This window comes from Brienomyrus brachyistius, unplaced genomic scaffold (assembly GCF_023856365.1).
Source record: "Brienomyrus brachyistius isolate T26 unplaced genomic scaffold, BBRACH_0.4 scaffold51, whole genome shotgun sequence".
Lineage (NCBI taxonomy): Eukaryota > Metazoa > Chordata > Actinopteri > Osteoglossiformes > Mormyridae > Brienomyrus > Brienomyrus brachyistius.
The window spans coordinates 1012388-1037786 of NW_026042326.1; the positions used below are offsets into that span (position 1 = coordinate 1012388).

The 25399-nt window shown below is 43.7% G+C and overlaps 1 protein-coding gene across 12 annotated transcripts in view; it reads right to left on the reverse strand.

Moving 5' to 3' along the window:
* Positions 1–25399, reverse strand: part of LOC125723787 (uncharacterized) — a 102680-nt gene that overhangs the window by 10690 nt on the left and 66591 nt on the right. For 9 of the 12 annotated variants that reach the window (XM_049000556.1, XM_049000553.1, XM_049000555.1 and 6 more), the window contains exons 6-13: positions 24884–24973; positions 24291–24362; positions 22057–22170; positions 21381–21479; positions 17252–17350; positions 3410–3493; positions 2709–2789; positions 778–864 (exon numbers count right to left, since the gene is read on the reverse strand). In XM_049000556.1, coding sequence (XP_048856513.1) covers positions 778–864; positions 2709–2789; positions 3410–3493; positions 17252–17350; positions 21381–21479; positions 22057–22170; positions 24291–24362; positions 24884–24973 — 726 coding nt within the window. The remainder of the gene's footprint in view (positions 1–777; positions 865–2708; positions 2790–3409; positions 3494–17251; positions 17351–21380; positions 21480–22056; positions 22171–24290; positions 24363–24883; positions 24974–25399) is intronic. The other 3 variants (XM_049000563.1, XM_049000558.1, XM_049000559.1) reach the window with 2 other exon arrangements.

A 25399-nucleotide genomic window follows, 5' to 3' on the forward strand; every position in this document is an offset into this window, starting at 1 on the left:
ATGATTACGCTCCAGTGCACAAAACAAGATCCATGAAGACATGGTTGGGAATGATTAGTATGGAACAACTTGACTGGCCCACACAGAGCCCTGACTTCAACCCCATAAAACACCTTTGGGATCAACTAGAACAGAGACTGCAAGCCAGGCCTTCACATCCAACATCAGTGCCTGACCTTACAAATGCTCTTCTGGATGAATGGGCAAAAATTCCCAGAAACACACTCCAAAATCTTGTGTGAAGCCTTCCCAGAAGAGTAACAGCTGTTACAGCTGCAAAGGGGGGACCAACTCCATACTGATGCCAGTGGATTTAGACTGGGATGTCATAGAAGTTTCTCTAGGTGTAATGGCTAGGTCTCTCAAAACCTTTTTTCATATAGTGTAGCTACAAAACCTGCAAAATTGGACTTTTAGCCAAATAAGTTCCCAAGATACATTTTGGCAGAAATTACATACCGCCCAAGCCTAAATGGTAGCTCAAATAAAAAATATGTTTTCAGTTTGTAAACGTGAAATTAACACCTTCAAGTACAAATCTGAAAGGCAAATGTGTGGTGAGCATGGTGTAAGTGGGTTAACACACTACAAGCTGCGCATTAATAATTTTTAAGTGGTTCTTTGCCAGTCATGCATTTAAAAACATGTAATACATGGTTTGTCATGCATTAATCCCTGCATACTGCAGTTGGGCTTCATAATTTCAGTGTTTCTTTTTTAAAACTTTTATAGGTCAATGAAAATAGGGCTGATCATAGTTCATCACAAAATACTTACAGAAATGTCTCCATGAATGCATGTATACTTCGACGACAAACGATGCAAACATTAATGAAGGAGCTATTACAATCACAAGTAAATATCCTGGTGAGAGAAAGCAAACATAAGTACGCATTAGAGGTATACAAATTCCACGCACTAATTTCACATTCAAGCATTCATATATATATATATATTAATATTCAATTGAATCACGGTTAATGACTTTGGGCTTTATTTTCCACTGGGGTACATCAGGCTACAAAGTGCTTTTGCTAGTTTTGTACCAGTGCATTGCTCATTTTCAAGCCATGTGTGCATGTTGTCAAAATAGCAAATGACTTTGTGCTGTTTTTTAAAAGAGGCGTGGCCGGGGGCATTGGCAATGAGTTGCTACTTTAAGGCAGCAAAATGACCTTGCATTTTTGACCAACAAAAACTATGTCTAAAGTCAGTGATGCATTGCTTAATTGTATTTAAGCGGCGCGTTTCAGAAATGTGCGGGTGCACAACACTTCTTATGGAGACAAGTTACGCCCCCGAGGTGCATTAATGATTTTTATTTTATTTTATTTATATATGTTTTATTATAGAGTACATCAGATCAAACTGTTTAATGAAACACCAAAAGAAAAGAATATATATTAAGTCAAGAACAAACCATATGATTAAAAAAATCTTTCGAGTTCATTATCAGAATTAAGCACATACTGTAATGGAAAGGACATTTGGATTGCTGACAGTGCATTTCAGGTGTTAAGATAAGTCAGGGCGACATTACAATACAACCCTCAGAAGGTTGCAGCATTCTTTGGTGTGTGTTGTTTATTGCTGAACATTACCATGCATGAAAGATGTCTGTTGGACTTAAATGAGGACATATTAGAGGACTTTAGAAGGCGTCATGCTGAACTGCATGTGCCGATGCGTTTAAAGGTGAGGTAACGTACCATTCCAATTGGGTCATTGCATGTTATGCCCAAAAGAAGCGTATGAACCTGGTTTTTCCACAGTCAAAATAGCTAAATGTATTTGGACACACCTGCAAATGTGAGTTGTGTGTTGCGCTTTATGCTTTGCGTTAGATTGTCAATATAGAACCCTTTGTTTCATGATTTGTACAGTTAAGCAATCCACATGTTACCTGTCCTTCTTTATTTACTTAATCACATGGCCTTAACAGGAACACAGACTACAGTCGACTCTTCTGCACTGTGACTTTCCCCATTGCAGTTTCGAGATCAGTATTAGAAATTAAATGGGAAATTTTTGAGAGTTTTTGACCGCAGACAACATGCAAAGGCCAGCAGAGGACACAAAATAAATTTAGTAGCTTATAAATGCATAAAAAATATGTACAATGCAGGTTTGGAGGACACCCAGCGTGTTAAGGCAGCCTCGCGCATGACATCTTCCATTGATCTCGCAGTGATCTTTGTATCTCACGTTCCTCGTATCGTATTGTTTCACTTCATGCACCATGGGGACAAAATCCCAGGGGGCCTGTGCCCATAACCTCCACGATATGGAATGGTCGACTGTAGAAAGGATAAAGTAAACCTTGGCAAACGTTCTTCTCCATCAAGCATGCAGAGGTGCTTTTATCCATCCTCCCACTGTGCTGCAACCACACTTACATCATGTGACAAGTCTGGACCAATCAGGGATCAGTTGCACTTCGCTGCATGATGATTTATCAATTCCCTTATTTAAAGGGTAATGTCACTGTTGTATAGAGGTCAGATTAGATATGCTCTGTTTAACTTTAATGTAAAAAAAAAGCTTTGAATAAGCAGCTTTTTGCACTTTTTGTATAATTGTGTGGTGGAGGTTTCGTTGAACATTACACAAAGAAGATAAGATTTGAGTTTTGCAGAAGAATGTGAATGTAGAGAAATGAAACTACTGAGAGTTTCACAAAAACTTCATCTAACTTCGGGAAGGCTCACCTGGTATAAAAACATTGTGCACCAAGGTAATAAGCTGGTTATAAACAGTAAGAATCATAAAATATGAAAATGAAGGAATACCTGTATGGGCAAAAAGTCCAACAAATTAGACATATTTTTTTCATTATTATAGATAACATCATAACACATAACACAGTACTCCTAAAGAAGGGGTCCAGGGAAAGGTGTTTTATTATAGAGTACTGAATCACCTCAGTAAAACTACCCAGTGATTCAACAGATTAACTGCAATTTGTTCTGGATAAACAATCTGCTAAGCTTTTAAAATAACTTAAACATTAATAAAACAATTATATTTAAAGTGTTTTACTTCTTATTCTGTTTAGTTTCTTTTGTGTCTTTTATGTAAGTAGCTTAGTATTTACCAATATAACTTCTAAAGGAAAACCAATAGAACAAACATAAAACAAATCATATGAATTACTTTTATGAAAATCCCTGTCTTACGCCTTTACTTCCTGCGATAGACCCCAACCTCCTTACTCCTTACCTTAAGTGATCGGAAGATTATGGATTTTATGAAAACTGTAAAAGGTCATGTGTCTGTGTCTATAATTTGGTATACTCTAAAAGAGAGAGACACTGCTAGATCTCATTACAATCTAATATTCCTATGAAATAACACTGGTCTACACTGTAAAATAAAGAAACAATTTATCTAAACTTGAATATATACTTACACATAAATAAATAATTTATTTTAGGACGCTTTTCTTCTGCAGGTTTCATTATGTAACAGGTCAGAACAATCCCACAGCTGACAACTGAAAAGAAGCAAGAATTAGTTATCATGAAATTTGCATGAAATACATGAATATAAAGAATGTTCCGTTCCTAACAGAATTGCCATTATAAACACTATCAATATATGCTATTTTTCCACTGAATGCAAAATTTTGCATAGTTAAATGGAGTGCCACATCCAAAAGCCTTTCTAGCCGTTCCCTTTTTACAGTCTATCCCCAGTGCTGTCAACCAGGCACATTAGTGGCATCCATTTGAAACACAGCAACACCTGCCGGCCAAAACAGGGAAGGGAACATGAAAGACTCAGACAGACGGGTGCTGAGCCTGACACAAGTTAGCTTGTTTGACACTTTCGGTTGAAGCAGTTACTAGGCAATTCGCGTGAGACTCATAAGACCCAAAGGAGGTGTTTTCGATATGACATGTTTTTATTATTTAATTAATTTAATTTGCTGTAAGTTGCTATGTTTTGGAGCTGCATTCCCCTAACCCTAACCCTGTTTGTCCCATTGGATTTATCCATTTTAGTGCGTGATTTTAGTTTACGTAAGGTTGTTCAGGAATGCATTAGTCGCGTTGTAACAGGACTGACTGTTATTATTGTAGCACGGGCAGACTATTTTCCATCACCACAATGCCTCAAAGACAAGAAGGAACAGACTGACAGGAAGTAGCTCTTGATATCCGTCCTTAAAGAAACCACACAATAAGCAACAATATCACATCGACAAACATGGCAGACAAACACGAGGAGGTTATACACCACTTGTGTAGGATATTACACAACACTAGAGCACATCAGGATTACACATACAACACAGTTAGAGGCACATGCGATAACCGGATACACAGCACAACAAGTATCTACATTAACAAATATAAACATGGGCTATATATACGCGCTCACAAGGCATTCCGAGATATGCAGATGCTGCTGGCACTACACTAGGTCTGCAATGAAATGCATATTGGTAAAGCCAAATCCCTAATATTATCATTTATCCAGGAAATGATTTTTGGAACCACGCTCTTTAACCAAACATGTCAATATCAAGCTAAATATGTGGTAATAATCAATCAAACATGTTGCTATCTAGCCAAATATGCATTACTAATTTAAAAAAATCACTATGAAGCTGATTATGAATGAATAATCTAGTAACCATCTGTTATAATTTCAATGTACACAATGTAAACTATTTTAAAATAGTAGTTAATAAAAACAGACCTTTTTAAAATCATTCATCAATGTATTTTATTCAGGCAAATCCTTTCTGTAACCACCAGAATCTTAAAAAATAACTGTAATACAAATATTTGGTCTTACTGGCCAGCAGCGGTTCTGAGCTTTCATGGTACACTACAGGCCAGGAGTTTGAGCCCACCCTCGGATTAAAAAAAAATAAATGATGCACTGCTTTGTTTATTAAACTTTTTATTATAGAAAATATTAGAAATACTTGTACATGTAACTGAATGGTTTTCAGTGTTTGATAGCTTGCAGTAACACATTATTTAGCCACAAATGCTGAATCTATTGGTTTTAAAGAAGACATATCAGGTCTGTCTGACATGTACTTTGTGTTGGAATTCTATTTTCTATTGTAAGAACTTGATTTGCTCTTGGTTTCTCACAATTGTATGTTAATGAACTAAATGAGCCACTTGTCTGCCTTGTCCAAGATCAGTTTGTGGGTGGTTTAATTGCACTGTCTGCTCCTAGTTTTGATCTTCTGTTGTATTGTATTACAGTTAAGTCAGAATTTTTGATAAATATTTGTTATTTTTATGCTTGTAATGGCTTGTAACTGTTTCCATGTTTAAAAAGATGCTGGGAGGGTTTGGACACAAATTATTTCCAAAAAATGCTGGAAAGGATGGTGTGACTCTGTGCTGCTGTGATAAAGGCAAGAGGTGGTTATTTTACTTTTACTAAGGCACTCATATTTATTAACTATTCATTAATTTCACTTTTTATTCACAATTTAATATACATTAAATTGTTACATTACACTTCAAAACGAGTCACTGTTACAATTATGCAGTTACATTCATTTTAAGTACTTTTAATATTTTCTTGTAGCAAAAGTTGGAAAAAGCAGTGCAATTTATCATTTATTAAAAAAAAAAATCAGAAGGTGGATCCAAACTTCTGTCTGGCCTGTAGTGTAAATCAGCCAGTCTCTTGACTCCACCCACTCAGTAGGTGAGCCAAAGCAGATGAGGATGGGTTAAGTATCGAGAACCGGTTCCAAATCAGAACCAGTTCTAAATTTCTATGAATCAGGAAACTGATAAGGCATTTGAATTATGGTTCCAGTTATCGATTCTCACATGAGCATTTTCAATCAACTATGTAAGGGGTAATGCATGATAACTCCACTTACACATTTATACTTGAAGATGTTATTTTCACATTTATGATCTACTTAGGCATTGGGCATAACATGCAATGACCCAATAGGAATGGCACGTTACCTCACATCTACTTAGACTTGAGCAGTGTAATGGCATCACTGCATACAGCAGTATTTCTTCTTTCAGAGAAACTATGGGCCTTATTTTGCATTAGCAGAAAATGTGACGCAAAGTGGTTTTGCTATTTTCATACCAACGCATTCCTCAATTTCACACCAAGCGTGCACAATGTTAAAATAGCAATATGATTTTGCGCCCGCTTCCTGCTGGTACGAGTGATGTTTTTCATTGAGGTGAGTCTCTGCACATCAAAAAAAAAAAAAAAAAATCCCAATCATGCCCAGCGGTATCTTGTTATTTCGCCCTGTCTTTTGTCTATATCAGTCCACGTCTTGCCCTGTCCGATGTCCATCATCGATGTTAGTTAATGTTAGATGATGTCCCGTTCCGCCCATAGCCGTCTTCCCCTTAATAAATCCCCAGTTTTCCCCGTCTTTTGCCTCCCTGCATATATATATATATAATATATATGCAATAAGTCGGACTCGTTTCCGGTGAGGGTTGGACTCCGTCAGGGCTGCCCTTTGTCACCGATTCTGTTCATAGTTTTTATGGACAGAATTTCTAGGCGCAGCCAGGGCGTTGAGGGCGTCCGGTTCGGTGACCTCAGGATTAGGTCTCTGCTTTTTGCGGATGATGTGGTTCTGTTGGCCTCATTGAGCCGTGACCTTCAGCTCTCGCTGGAGCAGTTCGCAGCCGAGTGCGAAGCGGCTGGGATGAGAATCAGCACCTCCAAATCCGAGACCATGGTTCTCAGCCGGAAAAGGGTAGAGTGCTCTCTCCGGGTTGGGGATGGGGTCCTCCCCCAAGTGGAGGAGTTTAAGTATCTCGGGATCTTGTTCACGAGTGGGGGAACGATGGAGCGGGAGATCGACAGGCGGATCGGTGCGGCGTCGGCAGTCATGCAGACGCTGCATCGGTCTGTCATGGTGAAGAGAGAGCTGAGCCAAAAGGCGAAGCTCTCGATTTACCAGTCGATCTACGTTCCTACCCTCACCTATGGTCATGAGCTTTGGGTAGTGACCGAAAGAACGAGATCGCGGGTACAAGCGGCCGAAATGAGTTTCCTCCGCAGGGTGGCTGGGCTCTCCCTTAGAGATAGGGTGAGGAGCTCAGTCATTCGGGAGGGACTCAGAGTAGAGCCGCTGCTCCTCCGCATCGAGAGGAGTCAGATGAGGTGGCTCGGGCATCTGATCAGGATGCCTCCGGGACGCCTCCCTGGGGAGGTATTCCGGGCATGTCCCACTGGGAGGAGGCCCCGGGGAAGACCCAGGACACGCTGGAGAGACTATGTCTCTCGGCTGGCCTGGGAACGCCTCGGGGTCCCCCCAGAGGAGCTAGACGAAGTGGCCGGGGAGAGGGAAGTCTGGGTCTCCCTGCTGAGGCTGCTGCCCCCGCGACCCGACCCCGGATTAAGCGGGAGATGATGGATGGATGGATGGATATATATATATATATATATATATATATATATATATACCTACACACGCCAAATCATTAAAAAATCTTTCAAATTCATTATCAGACTTAAATGTGTACTGTAATCGAATGGATATTTGAATTGCTGAAAATGCGTTTCAGATGTTTAGGTAGGACAGGTGGAACATTACAATACATCCCTCAGAAGGTTGTAGCATTCTTTGTGGCATGTTTTATATTCTGGTAGTAGCCTGTAAGATCTGTAGCCTGGTAAGGAATCTAAGTTGTGAAATGTAGAATAAAAAAGCCTTTCAGTTTAAACATTTTAAAACACCTTAAAGAACTGTAGGATGTGTTGTGTTTGAACAAATTTTGCAAGTTTATACTATATTCTGCAAACTGCAGACCAGCGATTCTCAGGTAGATGCTGTGTTGAGGCCTTTCATCATGAGCACGAGCACGTCTGTTTTCTTCAGCAAAAACTCATCTCATTTGGCTAGCAAACACACCATTATAATAATCTGCCGTAGGTCATGCACTGCTGCCTTTAAAAGGTGAGCTGACGTGTGATTCCGATGATTTATTACTTTTTATACGTATAACCAACCTCTGCTCTGGTTAGGACAACATTTTTGTACCTTCCGCTGGCACAAAGTCTATTTTTTTCTGCTGCCAAAATGATAAAATGGGTTTGTACACATCCATTAATGGAAGTTGCACTTTGCACTTTAGGTTGTTGAAATAGAGCTCTGTATCTTGTATCTTGGTACGAGTCCCTAAGCTAGTCATAGTTCAGAAATTGCTTGCTAAGCCCAAAGAGGTAAGAAGCATGCACTTATTACAATGCATTGCCGTACCTACCACACGGCAAAACACCTCAGGGATGAGAACCTGAGGGCAGCCATGTGGCGGGCAATACCTCAGTACCGCAATTGTCCAAATGGACCAGTGTGAGTTTTTTTCTGGTGGCTGGAGTTCCAATCCTGCCACCAACCCCCAAGTTTTCCCCCTGTAAGTTAAAGGACCTCCTTAAAGGGCTGGATGTAGATTAACATCATACTCAGAACAAAGCAGTTGTGAGCGTGTTGTCTGAGTGACTAGTATGGGTGCAATACACACCACCTTCTGGTCAAATTTTATTGCCTCCTGCCATTTACTACACCTTCCTACACCATGGTCAATCAGTTCATATTTCATTCATTCATTCCAGCATTGTTTAATAAAATTCTGCTTTATGTACCTCTTATTGTGTTATGACACGTACACACGTGGACAAAATTGTTGGTACCCTTCAGTCAATGAAAGAAAAACTCACAATGGTCACAGAAATAACTTTAATCTGACAAAAGTAATAATAAATAAAAATTCTATGAAATTTAACTAATAAAAGTCAGACATTGATTTTCAACCATGCTTCAACAGAATTAATAAAAAAAAAAAACTCATGAAACAGGCCTGGACAAAAATGATGGTACCCCTAGAAAAGACTGAAAATAATGTGACCAAAGGGACATGTTAATCCAAGGTGTGTCCACTAATTAGCATCACAGGTGTCTACAATCTTGTAATCAGTCAGTGGACCTATATATAGGGCTCCATGTAGTCACTGTGTTGTTTGGTGACATGGTGTGTACCACACTCAACATGGACCAGAGGAAGCGAAGGAAAGAGTTGTCTCAGGAGATTAGAAAGAAAATTATAGACAAGCATGTCAAAGGTAAAGGCGATAAGACCATCTCGAAGCAGCTTGATGTTCCTGTGACTACAGTTGCACATATTATTCAGAAATTTAAGATCCATGGGACTGTAGCCAACCTCCCTGGACGTGGCCGCAGGAGGAAAATTGATGACAAATCAAAGAGATGGATAATACAAATGGTAACAAAAGAGCCCAGAAAAACTTCTAAAGAGATCCAAGGTGAACTTCAAGCTGAAGGAACATCAGTGTCAGATCGCACCATCCGTCGTTGTTTGAGCCAAAGTGGACTTCATGGGAGACGACCAAGGAGGACACCATTGTTGAAAACAAGTCATAAAAAAGCCAGACTGGAATTTGCCAAACTACATGTGGACAAGCCACAAAGATTCTGGGAGAATGTCCTATGGACAGATGAGACAAAAAATGAACTTTTTGCCAAGGCACATCAGCTCTATGTTCACAGACGGAAAAATGAAGCATATCAAGAAAAGAACACTGTCCCTTCTGTGAAACATGGAGGAGGCACTGTTATATTCTGGGGCTGCTTTGCTGCATCTGGCACAGGGTGTCTTGAATCTGTGCAGGGTACAATGAAATCTCAAGACTATCAAGGGATTCTAGAGAGAAATGCGCTGGCCAGTGTCAGAAAGCTTGGTCTCATTCGCAGGTCATTGGTCTTGCAACAGGACAATGACCCAAAACACACAGCTAAAAACACCCAAGAATGGCTACGAGGAAAACATTGGACTATTCTAAAGTGGCCTTCTATGAGCCCTGACCTCAATCCTATTGAGCATCTTTGGAAAGAGCTGAAACATGCCGTCTGGAAAAGGCACCCTTCAAACCTGAGACAACTGGAGCAGTTTGCTCATGAGGAGTGGGCCAAAATACCTGCTGAGAAGTGCAGAAGTCTCATTGACAGTTACAGGAATCGTTTGATTGCAGTGATTGCCTCAAAAGGTTGTGCAACAAAATATTAAGTTAGGGGTACCATCATTTTTGTCCAGGCCTGTTTCATGAGTTTTTTTTTATTAATTCTGTTGAAGCATGGTTAAAAATCAATGTCTGACTTTTATTAGTTAAATTTCATAGAATTTTTATTTATTATTACTTTTGTCAGATTAAAGTTATTTCTGTGACCATTGTGAGTTTTTCTTTCATTGACTGAAGGGTACCAACAATTTTGTCCACGTGTGTACGTTATGAGTAAAACCTTACTGTAAAGTAAGTAAAACTTTACTGTTTACCGATCATTAAACCCAGACCCAGACAGTTTTGGCAGGTCTGTACAGTATGACCGGACTACAAATGCATTACATCAGTAATTCATTTTGCTATTTAATCACTGACCACAGGCCCTGGTCCTCAGCCTGAAACACTTTTTTTTTTATCTAAGTCAGCTCTAGCAATTTCTTTGTTTTTATGTTTTCTGTTTAGTTGCATTACTTAATTATAATTGATTCCTGATGCTGCTATCGAGCTAGGACAGCACTAACGGCTCCGGGAAAAACAAAGCTGGAGGACTGCATGTCTACATGAACAGCTGGTACACTGCCACGGACACAGCAGACAAATTCAGCTCTCCTCCTAATGGTGAAGTGCTGATAGTAGAAATTACGGCCAAATATGTACTTCCTTCTCCCCCAAAACACACACACACGCATGCACACACTCACTCACACACGCACACACACACACACCAGTACACAAAGTTATTAATAACCAGCTAAAGGCATATCCAGATGGGGTGATGATTGCAGCTGGGGACTTTAACCACACTGATCTTAAGACAGTCATGTCTGCAAGAATGTAAACTTCCCTACGAGAGAGTGTAACATCGTGGACCAGACGTAGATAAACATACCAAGGCAAAACAGTGTGCACACTAGGGTAATCACATCGACCAATATGTATAAATACATACATACATATTTTACATTCATACACATGCGCACATACAGTACAATGAAATTGAAACACCTCGTCAATACTGCTTGAGGTTTCACACCCATGTAATTCTTTAGGAGCCTGCACAGTATTGCCACCTAATAAAACTGACCACAAATTTTAAGTACAAATGCAATGAAACAGCATCAATACAAACAAACTGTCATGCCCTGAATGTTCCGATCTTCTTGTGTGCTACTTCATGTGGAATCCCCGTGGTATCAGCTGTTCCTAGTTGTGTTTAATTAGTCCTGTGTATTTATTTTTCTGTCAACGTTTCCCCTGTCCAGTCATTGACGTCGTTGTATGTTCTTGAGTGTGTTTTCCAAATTTAAACCCAGTATTCACCCGACTCCTCAGCTCCTGCTCTTCTTTCCCCAGTCCGTGCCTGTTCGTGCATGATAGAATAACCGGACTCCAGAAGAAGACACCTTGTCTCACTGAGGCTGAGTACTGTACCTCAGTCTGATCAATGAAGTAATCCATTGCCTAAGACAACCATAGGTCCAGGAGAACCCCAGGGCTAGAGCCCTTGCAGTGCGGTCGAGAGATATTTTAAACGAGATCTCCCCGTCAGAAGACCCACGCCGCACGAGAGGAGTTGTGGCAGAACCTGGCCCAGGTAAGAGGCAGGGTCGCAGAAAATGAGGCGCACCAGTCAGCCGCACCGACCGAGGAGCTTCCCACTCCAGGGCTTTCTGTTTCTTCAGTTTTTGTAGCCCCCGTTCGGAACATATCCGCTTCAGTATCTGCTCCCGTTCCTGTGACTCCAGTTCCAGCTCCTGTGGTTCCAGTTCCCATGACTCCAGATCCCGTGGCTCCTGATCGAGTCCTTGTTTCCCCGGTTCCTGATACAGTTCCTGATTCTCTGGTTTCTGTTCCTGAGGAGATCTCCGATCATCTGACCATCACTCCTCCCCCCTCAGTAGAGATGGAGGAGGAACTCAAGTGGGACCCCTCGAGAATTACCCTGACTCCTGCCCCAACGAACCCTGCTGGAGTGATGCCCCGACCACCACCCCGTCATGGCAAATTCCAGCTAGGACCCTGTCTCTCAATGAGAGGACACTTACACCGGGGTCAGATCCTGCCTGCCCTGCTCATGGGTTTGCCTTTGGTCCTCCTTGCTTCTGTCTGGCAGTCACATTTGGTTCCCCCAGCTCCTGCTCAGCTGTCGCTTGCGGTCCCCCTAGCTCAAGCTCAACGGTCGCATGTGGTTCCCCCTGTGGTCACTCGTCGGTCACCTGCTGTCCCATTTCCAACGTCTCGTCGGTCACCTGCGGTTCCCTCAGCTCCGCCTTGTCGGTTCGCCATTGCCTGCGGTGGCTTCTACTCTCTCCTCACCACCTCTGGTGTCTCCTTCACCTTCCTCCTCACCTCCTTCAGTAGTCCCTCCGCCTCCCTCCTTCCCTCCTCTGGTGTCCCGTCTGCCTCCTGCCTTGTGATCTCCGAGGGTCACTCTGGCTCCAGCCTCGCGGTCTCCTGTGGCCCCTACTACTCCTGCCTTCCACCCGCTAGGATTCCCTCCAGCTCTCTGGGTCCCCCCCCGCTTTGGTTCTTTGTCACCTGGTTGGGATCCCCTTGCAGGTGGTTCGCGTGCTCCCTTTCCATCCATGGTTCTCCCTTGCTCCTGCCTGGTCCCTTCCCTTCTTTGGTTGGTTTTCCCCCTGTTGGTTTTGTGCCCCCTGGTGGTTCTGTCCCTTTGGTCAGTTTGTCCTCTGGTGTTGTCCCTTCATGGTCCCCCTCCTTGGTGTCCATGGGTTCTGTGTTCCCTGTGCTTTGTCATTTGGTGTCTTGGTTGGTGTTTTTGTCCATGTTTTGCGTGTCGGTCCTGTTCTGGTTGCCCCGTTAATGTTTTGTCACATGTTTCCCCAGGTGCTGTCCAGTCGTGCCTTGCATTTCGTCGTGTCCCCTGTTTGATCCCCTCAGGCACGCCTGGAGTGCACGCCTTTTGGGGGGGGGTTCCTGTCATGCCCTGATCATTCTGACTCTCTTGTGTGCCATGCCCCCTTATCTACCTCATGTGGAATCCTCATGCTATCAGCTGTTCCTAGTTGTGTTTAAACTAGTCCTGTGTATTTAAGTGTAATTTAACGTTTCTCCAGTCTGGTCAGTGATGTCGTTGTATGTTTTTGGGCATGTTTTCCAAAATTAAACCCTGTGTTCACCCGACTCCTTGACTCCTGCTCCTCTTTCCTTGCTCTGTGCCCATTCGTGCATGACATAAACCAGTCCACTGCTACTTTGGATGTTGGACTGCCAGAAAAGGTACAATAACCGTAAATGTTGTTTATTCGTTATAATATTTTTTGTCCTTATAACTGCTAGATACACTAATCATCAATGCCATAAAATTATCTACCTGCTACCTGCTAAGTGTTTGTAAAAATGTTTAGGCTAAAAACTGGGTTTATTTTACGTTGAATGACGGCGCTATGTTCATGCATGTTGTTCAGACACTGGTTGTTGACCAGTGTTATTACTGTAAACTAAAACTGAAATGAAAACTGAAATTAATAAAAAAAAAATCATTAACTGAAATAAAAATGAAGCTGGGGAACTGGGAAATGATTCACTTCCATAATGCACATCCTAAAACAGTCAGCATCTTGTCTAAAGCACAGCGAGTGATTATATGTGCATGTTAATACAGTATAAACCCCCTGGACCACTGCAGGCAATAATTTGGTGCAAGTGCAATATTCACCAGGGCTTCAGATGTCGGGCGAAACATTTGTCCGGTTACTGAATTTTCAGTACTGTACGGACATTTATTTACACCCACAATTTGGTAAGCAGATTAATAGTGCACCTAAAATATTAATGAGAGGCGCATTATGATGTCCAAAAGTTAGCAATGCCTATAAATTTGGCGTATTGCTGTTTAATAAACATGTCAGACTTGAAACTGCAAAAATACCACCATCCCACTGGTGCCTTTTTACCTGGTTAACCACAGTATCTGCTCTTTTAAGATGTTGTGACTGCTGAGCTGTCCCTCTCTTCATAACTTCCATAATTTAACAAAAGTCACATGTGGTGCGCTTTGCTAACTTTATGTTTAAAAAACACAAGGATATGCCGAATTTATACAGATTCCTAACTGTCAAGCCCAGCTTGTACGATCCTCGTGTGTGCCACGCCCCCCTGATTATCCACGTGTACTTCCCTGATTGTACCCAGCTGTACCCTGTTATCTTGTCTATTTCAGTCACCGTCTTGCCTCAGTTCAGTGTCTGTCATTGATGTTCGTTAGCTCTCATATGTCCTGCCCCTGAATAAATCCCCGTTTTCCCCGAACGTCGCCTGCTTGCCTGCTTTTCGCTGGCGCGCCTGCCCGTGCGATCACCCGTCTCACCGCCGAACGTGACAGAATGACAGACCGTAAGGACAAGTTATCTTCCGTAGCTGAGGAGGATTACCTCAGTTGCGTCGACCAGGTGCTCTTTTGGCTTGCCCAGCCTGGCATCCGGGAGGATCCCCCAGCGTGGGACCTCGTGAGCTGAAGCTGGGATATCCTGGATCAGCTGTCTCTGGAAGAGGACACGGACCTTGCGGAGGAGGTGCGCGGAAACTTCCGGCGGGTGGCCGAGCTCCGGATGGAGCGGTACATCGCGCCGGGTGAACCGGGGACTATCCTCCCGCCGTCCGTCTTTACGGACTTAGCGCCGCCTCCCAGCACCACCGTGCACCGGAGAAGGAGGAAGAAGAGAAGAGACCCTGCTTCTCTTCCTGAAGGTGATTGGGAGTGCTTCCCGATCACCACGGAAGTCCCCAGTGCTGCTAAGCTGCCTCCCTGGGCAGCTTGCATTTGTACTCCCTGTCCGGAGAACACGCTGGGCCGCTGCGTAGCCTGAGCAGCCGCCTCCGCTGCTTGCTTTAGCTGCCTGGCCTGAGGAGCTCCCTCCGCTCCTGCCTCCTGCGCAGCCCGAGCAGCCGCCGGCGCTGCCCGAGCAGCCGCCCCTGCCTGCGGCTCCAGCGCCCGAGCAGCCCCCCCTGCCTGCGGCTCCAGCGCCCGAGCAGCCCCCCCTGCCTGCGGCTCCTGAGCAGGTGCTCCCTCTGCCTGCGGCTCCTGCGCCCACACCCGAGGCGCTCCCTCTGCATGCAGCTCCCACTCCCGCGCCCACACCCGAGGCGCTCCCTCCGCCTCAAGTGACTGTGCTCCCTGTGGCTCCTGTTCCTGGTCCCACTCTACTTCCTTCTACCCCAGTGACCATGACCCCTGTGACCCCTCTGCCCTCGCCCCGGCGAGCTCGACCCCGGCCAAGGGCCCTGATGTCTGTGTCTCATAAGGGGAGAGGACACAGGTGCAGGGATGGGGTACCACCCACCCTGCCCCCTGGCTCACCCTCCCTCGCCTGCACTGGGGCTCGGCCGGCGCCTGCGGGTCCTGGCCCTCCGGGTCGGCTGTCGCCTGCGAGTCCCCCTCCACAGCCTCGTCGCCCTGTCTCGCTCCCTGCTCCGGTACCTCGTTAGTCGCCTGCGGACTCCCCTGCTGCGGCTCCTCAGTCGCCTGCGGTTCCATCCGCTCCGGCCACCTGCTGCGGCTGCCCCCCTCTCCTTGCCCTCCCCATGGTCCCCTCCTGCTCTGGCCGCCTGCGGCCCCTCCGACGGCTCCCCGTCTCCCGCTGGGGCTCCCTCGGGCTCCCCTTTGTTCCCCCTCCTTCTCTCCCTGGCCTCCCATCTTTTCCCTCCTGTCTCCGTTCCTCATCCCTTTGTTCTTCCCGTCCCTGCTCCTCATCCTCCCTCTGTTCACTCCTGGCCCTTTTGTTCCACCTGTTCCCTCTCTGTCCCCATTCCTGATCCGCCTTCCCTGTCCTATGTCAAGTCCTGTCCTACTTCCTGTCTCTCTGTCAGTTTTGTCTGTCCGTTCTGTTCCCTGTGCCCCATTAATGTTTCTGTTCTTCTGTTCCAGGTCCCGTTTCCCTCGTCTCGTCCGTCGCCTCCCCTGAGGGGGGAGGGGTTCTGTCATGCCCAGCTCGTACGATCCTCGTGTGTTCCACGCCCCCCTGATTATCCACATGTGCTTCCCTGATTGTACCCAGCTGTACCCTGTTATCTTGTCTATTTCAGTCCCTGTCTTGCTACAGTTCAGTGTCTGTCATTCATTTTCGTTAGCGTCAGTAGAGGTTACTTGCTCCCATTTGTCCTGCCCTTGAATAAATCTCCGTTTTCCCCGAACATCACCTGCTTTTTGCTCGCTCACCTGCCTGTGCGATCACCCATCTCACTGCCGAACGTGACACTAACTTTTGGGCATCACAATATATCTCCAATTGTGGGCATAGGTAAATATCTGTATAGTGCCAAAAAGCCGGTGTCCATTATCTAAAACCCTACAATGACAGTATGTACCTATCAAAATAAAATTAAGTAAGACAGTCTGTTTGATTTTTGAAAGAAAACTTATTGTTTACATTACTTGAAACATCGGTATAATAGCTGATAGATTAATCAATTAAAAAATAGTCATTAGTGGCAGCCCTATTGATTATGTCACTATATCATATGACATGGCACAGCCCTACAGAGTGTAGCACGGGGGTGGGTCAGTCATAGTTTGAGCCGCAATATTATGAAATTCTTCTATATGGGCACGTCACTGCCAAGGACTACCGAACCATTCTGGAGGACCGTGTTCATCCAATGGGTTAAACTATGCACCCTAAGGTGGTACCGTGTATCAGGATGATAATACACCAATACACACAGCAAGATTGCTGACAGAAGGGTTTGATGAACATAAAAGTTGAGCATCTCCCATTGCCTGCACAGTCATCAGATCTGAATATTATTGAGCCACTTTGGGGCATTGAGTGGAATGAGTGAGTCAGGAAACGTTTTCCTCCAGCAGTATTATGTAGTGACCTGGCCACTGCAAGAAAAATGCCTCACAATTGCTATGGCCTCTGTGTGGGACTTGTATCTGTCATTCCCAAGATGGATTGATGTTGTATTGGCCACAAAAAGAGGCTCTACACCATACTAATAAATTACTGTGGTCTAAAACCAGGTGTTTCAATTTCATTGTCCAAACCATTTATACGTAAACATACACATGCACACGCACACACAAGTGAAAATAAACAAAATGTTTTTTAAATCCTTGCAATGCAAATATGTATAAAATACCTTGCTGCCTATTTCTGGTACAAAAATCCTGAGATCGCAATGGCCAAAACAAATTCAATATGAACATATAACAGATGTAAAAACATGCTGATATACTCACATGGGAATAGTACTACAATCATTGGAACTATCAATACAGTTAGCATTTCTTTGCTCACTGTGGCTGTGAAATATTTCATGAGGTACACGCCAACAGCAACTGCAATGAGGAAAGAATACTGTCAGTCATCATGGAATTCATGCCAGATACAAAAACCAATGCATTTAAAACCCTGCACTGCACAGGGGCTCTGGGTCTGAATCCCATTTTGGACATTGGGGAAGTGAAAGTACACATACATACACACACATAAAACGATAACAATAATTAACACAATATAATGTTCCTCTATATCAATACAACAAATGCTCAATAAAAATATTATATAATTTGAGACCCAATGTGTTGCCAGTAACACGCTTTGCATCACAAGGAAATGAGGACCAGCAATGGGGCACAAGCACAGACACAGCCATAAAAACACAAGTGAGGATTTTATTGAACAAATGAGAGAATGCAATAGGGTAGTCAGGCAGACAACATAGTCAAAGCAACCCATCCAATCAGGGTATTCCAGTGAAAACCAAAATGAAAGAATATATCATGACCTGCTTGTATAATCCTCCTGTGTGCCACGCCCCCTCATTTGCGACATTGTGGCCAGCTGTTTCGTGTTATTTCTGCTAAGTCTTGTGCATTTTAGTCTGCGTCTGAGTCTGTTTCCCCAGTCCTGTCATAGAAGTGTTTCACCGTGTTGTGCTCACCCAGCATTAAAACCCTTTGTTTTGGATCTCTGTGTGCCTGACCCTGATTCCCCGTTTCCTTTTCGCTCGCCCTGCACTTGTCATCACAGTATGACAGGACAAAATGCAAGTCCGCTTGCCAACAGCCAGCACGTCGGTGTACTGGCTAAACCAGCCCGAGGTTCGAGAGGATCCCGTGGCTTTGGGCTTAGCCTGCTGGAACAGGACTCTCCTAAGGGAGATGATTCCGCCCGAGAACGAGGTACACAATAACCTCCGGCAGCTGGTGCAGCGTGTGACTGAGAGGAGGACCCAACTAGTCGCGCTGCATGAGGCAGAGGTTGTGGAGCCGCTGTCCATCCTTCCGGAGATGGTCAAACCTCCCACGACAGCCACGAACCAGAGGAAGAAGAAGCACACAAGCCAGAGAGGTTCTTTCCCTGCCGGGTCTCGGGAAGAGCCTCTCCCAATTCTAAACCCCGCAGTGTTTGCGCAGGAGTTCACTTCCACTGACTTGGAACGCTTTTCTGCAGCTACCCCACCAGGATCAGCAGCACACTCCTTGACTGGGACATGCCTGGATCTTAAAGGGGTCAGGTCTTTTCGGGATGCCATTCCGTGGGTCTCAAAGGCTTTTAAAGGGACAAAGCCTGTCCCTGTGCTGCCTGACCAGCCTGTTCTGCCCTTGCTGCCTGACCAGCCTTTACCTGTTGTTCCTGACCCGCTAGTCCCAGCAGCCGGTGCGCCGCCCATGCCTGTGGCTGTGCCCGAGGCCCCTGCTGTGGCTCCTGCACCGCCCGAGGCCCCTGATGTGGCTTTTGCACCGCCCGAGGCCACGCCTCCGCCTGCTGCTGCGCCCGAGGTGCTGCCTCCGCCTGCTGTTGCGCCTGACGTCCCGGCCCGGGCTCCACCCGTGCCCAATGTCCCGGCTCCACCCATCCTGTTTCCTGTCCCAGTTCCCTTGACCCAAGTCTCTGAGGTGATCCCGGACTTTTTGAACACTGCTCCTTCCCCTATGATGGAGGAGGAACTCGAGTGGGACCCCTCAGGGATTTCCCTGATGGCCCTAATGGACCCTTCGGGTGAATCACCCCAGCGTGGTGAATCCCGGTTGGGGCTATACCTTTCAGTGTCCCGAAGTGGGAGACGACACAAACGCAGGGGTCGGGTCCTGCCCGCCCTGCCCCCTGGCTTGTCCTTGGTTCCCCTGGCTCCTGTTTAGCGTTCGTCTGCGGCGCCTCCTTGGCCGCTTATGGTCCTGACTCTGCCGCTTCGACGGTCGCTGGCAGGCCTCCCCACGCCAACTCCTCGGTCGCCTGTGCCTTCACCGGCTGTGGCGTCTCCTTTGCCTGTGGCGACTCCTGCTCTCTCCTCCCCTTTGCCGGTCGCCCCTTTGTCACCCTCCTTGCCTTCATCACCTGTCCCTCCGCCTTCCTCCTCAGCCACTCCGACGCTCCCTCCTGCTCCCTCCTGGCGTCTGCCGAGGGTCCCTTCGGCTCTGACCTCGTGGTCGCCTGCTGTTCCTTTGGCTTCTGCCTTCCATCTGCCAGGGACCCCTTGTGCTCCCCATTGTCCTCCGTCCTTTCTCTTTCAGCATCCTTATTTCGTCCCTTCTATGTCTGCTCTTTGTCCCTCGGGGTCTCCTCTGTTCACTCCTGGTCTTTTTGTTCCTCTGTTCTCTGTGCCCTCTGTGTCTCCTTTCCTGGTCTGCCTGTCTGTGTTCCCTGTTTTGTGTCAGGTATTGTCTGGGTTCCTGTCCCTGTGCCTATTCTGTTCTTCTTGTCCTTTGCCTCCCCGGAGACGCGCCCGGAGTGCGGGGAGGGGGGGCCGGGGGTCTGTCATGACCTGCTCGTACGATCCTCCTGTGTGCCACGCCCCCTCATTTACCACGTGTGCAATCCCGATTGTGGCCAGCTGTTTCGTGTTATTTATGCTTAGTCCTGTGTATTTCAGTCTGTGTCTGAGTCTGTTTCCCTAGGTTGAAGTCCTTCGTGCTAGTTTGCCATCTGTCTTTTGTTGTATGTATTCCCCGACAATAAAGCCCTCATTTTCCTGACTACCCGGACTTTTCCTGTTCTGAGTCTTCTCCATCCCCACACGGCATGACAGTCCACAGAAAAATTGCAGGAAGAATGTGTGTGTCTTCTCAACGTCGAATAAAAAAACCTGTTCAATTTCTACATCTACGTGATTTGAGAAATGTGAAATGCTGTTTGGCAAGTGTTTATGTTCTGATGATAAACAATAGTTTAAAACCACAATTAACCAACTGGTTTCTTCAAATTTCTCTTAGGAAGAAATATTAATTAATAAAATTAATTTAAACTGGAAAGAAATAATGATTTGACAATATTCGTACTAATTATCAATATTAATTGATATTACATTTTATTGTGAAGACATTCTTAGCCATACTATCCAGTCCTGTGACCAGCTTAATTTCACTATCCTTGGTTATGAAATCAGATACTGGAAAAGCTGCCCTTTCATTGTGCCCCACATACAGCATGTAGTGTTATTTCTAAAATTATTTGGGGTTCCGTCACACATGCAAATTTAACGGTTAGAAATAAAGTAAAAACATAATGCCTGTAAATAATTTGACTGAAAAGTGGCATTAGTGACTGCTCTTCCATAACTAAAAGAGCAGTATGACTGCACACATTATTTTAACTTTTTAAAATGGAGTTTGTGGTGTTATTCGAATAATCATTTATTGAACTGCACACACAGAAGCTGAGAGAGAAATCAATTTTATCAATTAACTGGAATTTTTGCTTTAGAATTACGTGTAAAAATACTAAAAACATGCATTTATTTTAGCAGCACAACAATTGTGATCTGGGTTATACTGATTCATTAGTCAATCATCTCACTTTAACATAGTTGAGGGCGGATTAGTCAGGACATGCTTTGGTCTGGCTCCAGAGCAGGGCCAGTCTGACATGCTTTCAGAAAAGCAATTTATGCATACATGCACGGTCCAACTCAGGAATTTATGCCAAAACTTCCTGCAAGGGATGTCTTCAACATTATGTTATTTTGATAAAGTATTAATTTTAAAATTTACATTAGAAAAGTCCTTAGGTTCTTACAACAATTTCATTGCTTCAAAGGCATTTGAATTAGCAATTACTTTGAAAATATGTATTAGCCTAAAAAACTATGAAATGTAGTTTTTTAAATGTTCAAATGGTGATTCCCATTTAGTCGCATCAGTTACTCATAGAAAAAAAACAAATAGGCGGTTACATTTTTGATAAATAGTAATGTCAAATTGGAACCGTGATGTAGACTTGAAACTAGACTGACTCTAATTTTGTCATTGTGAACATCTCTGTCTTTTACATTAAAATATAGAAAATAAGCTCCTGTACATAATGCCTGTTTAGATATCTTCAGATTGTAAAAGAAACAGATATTCATGAACATGGAAACATACTTACTTGCAAATGAAATATAGATAATCAGAAGAACAGCTATGCCGCCCAGCACTTTCTTAAATGTGCTCAGTGTTATGTTCCCCTGAAGAAAAACGTAGCCAACTGAAATGAGGTAAGAACAGGATTAGGCTGCGAGAAGTTCATGCTAGGCACATGTACATACTGTAGGTTAGGGTGTGTCCAGATCATAGAAGTGTAAGATGGGACATCTGAAACTACCCTAGTTTACGGTGTAAATGTAGACTGGTGGGGTCTGAATGAAAGATCTGAGGATCTATGAATTTGAAGTAGTTAACAAAGTCACTTGTATCTGTACATCTCCATACAGGATCTCATTTCTCAAGTTAACCTAATTGGATGGGAGAATAATATCATATGGTTGACATGATGACATGATGTATGAAGAGTATAAAGATGTGGGTAATTATTATGTTCGGGGGGGGGGGGGGGGTGGATCCAGAATTAACCACAGGTGACAAGGTTTACATTACAAGCCTCATCTCTTAACTCCAATTTTTTGTTTGGATCTGATTTCGCTATTTTGACGGTTCACATTCATACTCACATTTCACCTGTATCATTAGTTTTCCAGGGTTATTTAATTGTGTTTTACATCTGTTTAATGAACAAAGAAACATTTCTGTAGCCAATTCTGCCCCTGACCTCTAAAAGTACTTACCTTGCAAAGAAACTGTAAAGATTATTGTAGCTATAAACACACCAACAACGTATCCTAGTACTACTTTCTCAGCGGTGTATGTGGAATAATTTGTTGTAAACTCAATGACTGCAACTGAAAAGAAGTAAGAGCAGAGTCAGTCATGACAAAATACATGGCACAAAAACAGATGCTCAGTGGTCCTATATAAGGCAGTTTAAAAAGGGTTATAAAAGTAATGCTTCTTATTCAATGCTGCAAATTATACTTTCAAACACCTATAGAGTAACTGTAAATAAGAATAAGAAATAATTCATTTGGATAGTCCACTCACACAAGGTATAGAGAGTATTTGTAGTATTTCAACAGCTTATTAGTTGACAGTCAACAATTCATATAACATTGAGTAGTCAAATTCAATTGAATTATTTTAGAAATGTAAAGGCATGTTCATTAATTATATTTATACTACGGGACCGTTGAATGCTTGAATCTGATTGGCTGACGAACGTTCTGAGGTGTGTAATTATTTTCAGGGAAACGCATGGCGAACGTACTTCCAGGCAGCTTTCTTGACCGTATTACAGTTCCATATCACTTCGCATAGTTAACTGTAATAACGGAAATTAGCATACAGTACCTATACAGCACACAGGACTAACAAAAACAACAACATGACAGACAATTTTCCGAAAGTAAATTTTAATACTTACGGTGAATATGAAACTTTCAACAACTGGGCTGCAGCAGTACTAGTTAGCCTAGTGTACCAACTTAAAGGCTACACATGACATTTCTCACTAGCGAGGTAATAACAGCGCTGCATCTTAAAGCAGACTTACAGTTTAGAGACGGTGCTTCAGAACACTGTTGAGGGACACACAGAGGAAGCCTAATTCATACAAGCTCTCTCTCTCTGTTTCTCTTTCTCTGTGTCTCTGTCTCTCTCGCTCTCTTTCTAATAACTTCATTATTAACTGCATTAGTCTGCTATCAACGGCTCAAGCCTCCATTGCCAGCTTTAAAATGACGTTTTGGAAATAGCAAAAGAGTCGTTGGATGAGACGCGGAAGAAATAATCCTACTCACAATGGCGATTTAAGTAGAAAAAAACCGGACGAATCCCTTGAAATATATCATCTGATTGATGTCATGAGGTGTGGCAACCGTAGTATAAGCGGAATAATTGACTCCGGACCGTTAAATTATTAGAAAAATAATGCATACTATCCACTCCGCTTCACGTCGTGGCCGCATCACCACCTCGGGTGTGCATTATTTTCTAATAATTCAACGGCCCGTCGTCAATTATTCCTTACATATAAAGTTTGTAACCCGGGTGGGTGGGGTCCTTGATTATGTTGCTAACCTTCCTACATAGTTGGCTAACATAAACATTGTTCATATCTGGGAGCTTGATACCCACGATCCTCCATCTTAACTATCCAGGCCAAGTCTCTCCGGTTCCCTGCAGTGCAGCTGGAGTACCACACTGTAGCACCGCAGCAGAGAATGCTCTCTATTGTGCTCCTGTAGAAGTTGACAAGGGGCTGAGTGGGAAGTCTGACTTTTTAGTGTTCTTAAGAACAAAAGTCTCTGTTGAGCTTTCTTTGGTGTTAACAATTCATTTCAGATCTCCAGGAATTTCATGTCGTTAACCCTCTCCACTTCCTCTCCACTTATGTGGAGGGGGGAGGCGTAATTTTCCTGGCTCTCCTGAAGACCATGACAATCTCCTTTGTCTTGGATGTATTCAAGACAAGGTTGCTATCTGAGCACCACTGTATCAAGTGTTGCACCTCCTCCCTGTAGTGGGTCTCATCGTCTCCTGTTATCAGTCCCACTGCCGTGGTGTCATCTGCAAATTTCACTATGGTGTTGGAGGTGCGGATGAGTGTGCAGTCATGTGTGAATAGGGTGAAAAGGGCTGGGCTAAGGACAGAGCCCTGTGGTACTCCTGTGCTCAGTGTGAGAGTGGATGATATGCGGTTTCCCACCCCAATATTTTGTGGTCTGTTGGTGAGAAAGGTCAGAATCCATGAGCAGAGAGTGGTGGTTAGCCCCAGGTTGGTGGGCTTGGTAATCAGTTTGTGAGGGATTATTGAGTTGGTGGAGCTGAAGTCAATAAATAACATTCTGCCGCATGTGTCGGGATGCTTCAGATGAGACAGGGCAGCGTGAAGTGCGACTGAAATTGCATCTTCTGTTGACCTGTTTCCCCGGTAAGCAAACTGTAAGCACACTTAAAAACTTACATGTGCCTAAGTAAATGATAAAGATTCCACATCCTAGTCCGTGAGCCTGATCTTTAATCTTCCTTGCTATACCTGTAAAACAAGGAGTTTTATAATGAAACAATGCAGGAATGTCATATCTCACACTTAACATCACGGGTCACCTAATTAGCCCTAATTAATGGTAAAACAATTAGTGCTGTCAGAGAGCTTTTTTTCAAATTTATATTGCCATCCATTAAAGGTTTCATCAAAACATGTATCAATCACATCTAGTAAAATATATAACAGTTTAAAGCATACAAAAGATTTTCTGTTGCAATTTAAAATTTTGTTTAAATGATTTTATAGTAATTGTTTAAAAATAATCTTACTCTGCAACACAGAAATTGAGAAATGGAGGGTGACCCACATAATGTAGCCCTACACATAAATTCTATTTGTGAAAATGTAGGGGTACTTACAGTATGTGGGTCACCCTGTGTTAATTATTCTGCATTTCTTACATTTTATTTTCCTCATTTTCTTAGTAAACATGTTGCTTGTCACCATTTTTCAGTGTATGCAGGAAATATAAGGAAACCATGGAAACAAATGAAAGTGTGTACACATACCAGTAAATAAATCACGTGGCATCAAATTAAACAACATGAGGACATTCAGCAGACTGATGGAGGTACAAGTAACGGCCTCTTCTGTGGATCCTAAGAAGAAAATTGTTATATTAGGTAAAACTGTCTACAGACACATTAAAAAAATTGTTCTCTAGTCCAGCATGCCAGTTTTTCCTGTTTGAATCTCTTTTAAAAATTTTCATCTGCTGAATGTTCCGGTAGATTTTGCTTTATCTACAATAGACAGTTTGTTGGTCTCTGTTTTAGAAGCATGTATAACACATGGGTAACCTAAGCTTTGGCAGTGCTGCAGAGTTAACCTTCCCTGCCTGGGAAATACGAATTTCAAATATTTTTCATATTCTGAATATTCAATGGAATCTATTTTTTAACCTCCTTCACATTAACAATGAGCACGTCTCAGGTATGGAACTTTACATAGAAACGTAAGACTTGAGGTAACTTGGTTTCACCCCATACACAGTGTTAAATCCGAATAATGCTTGTGGAAGTACC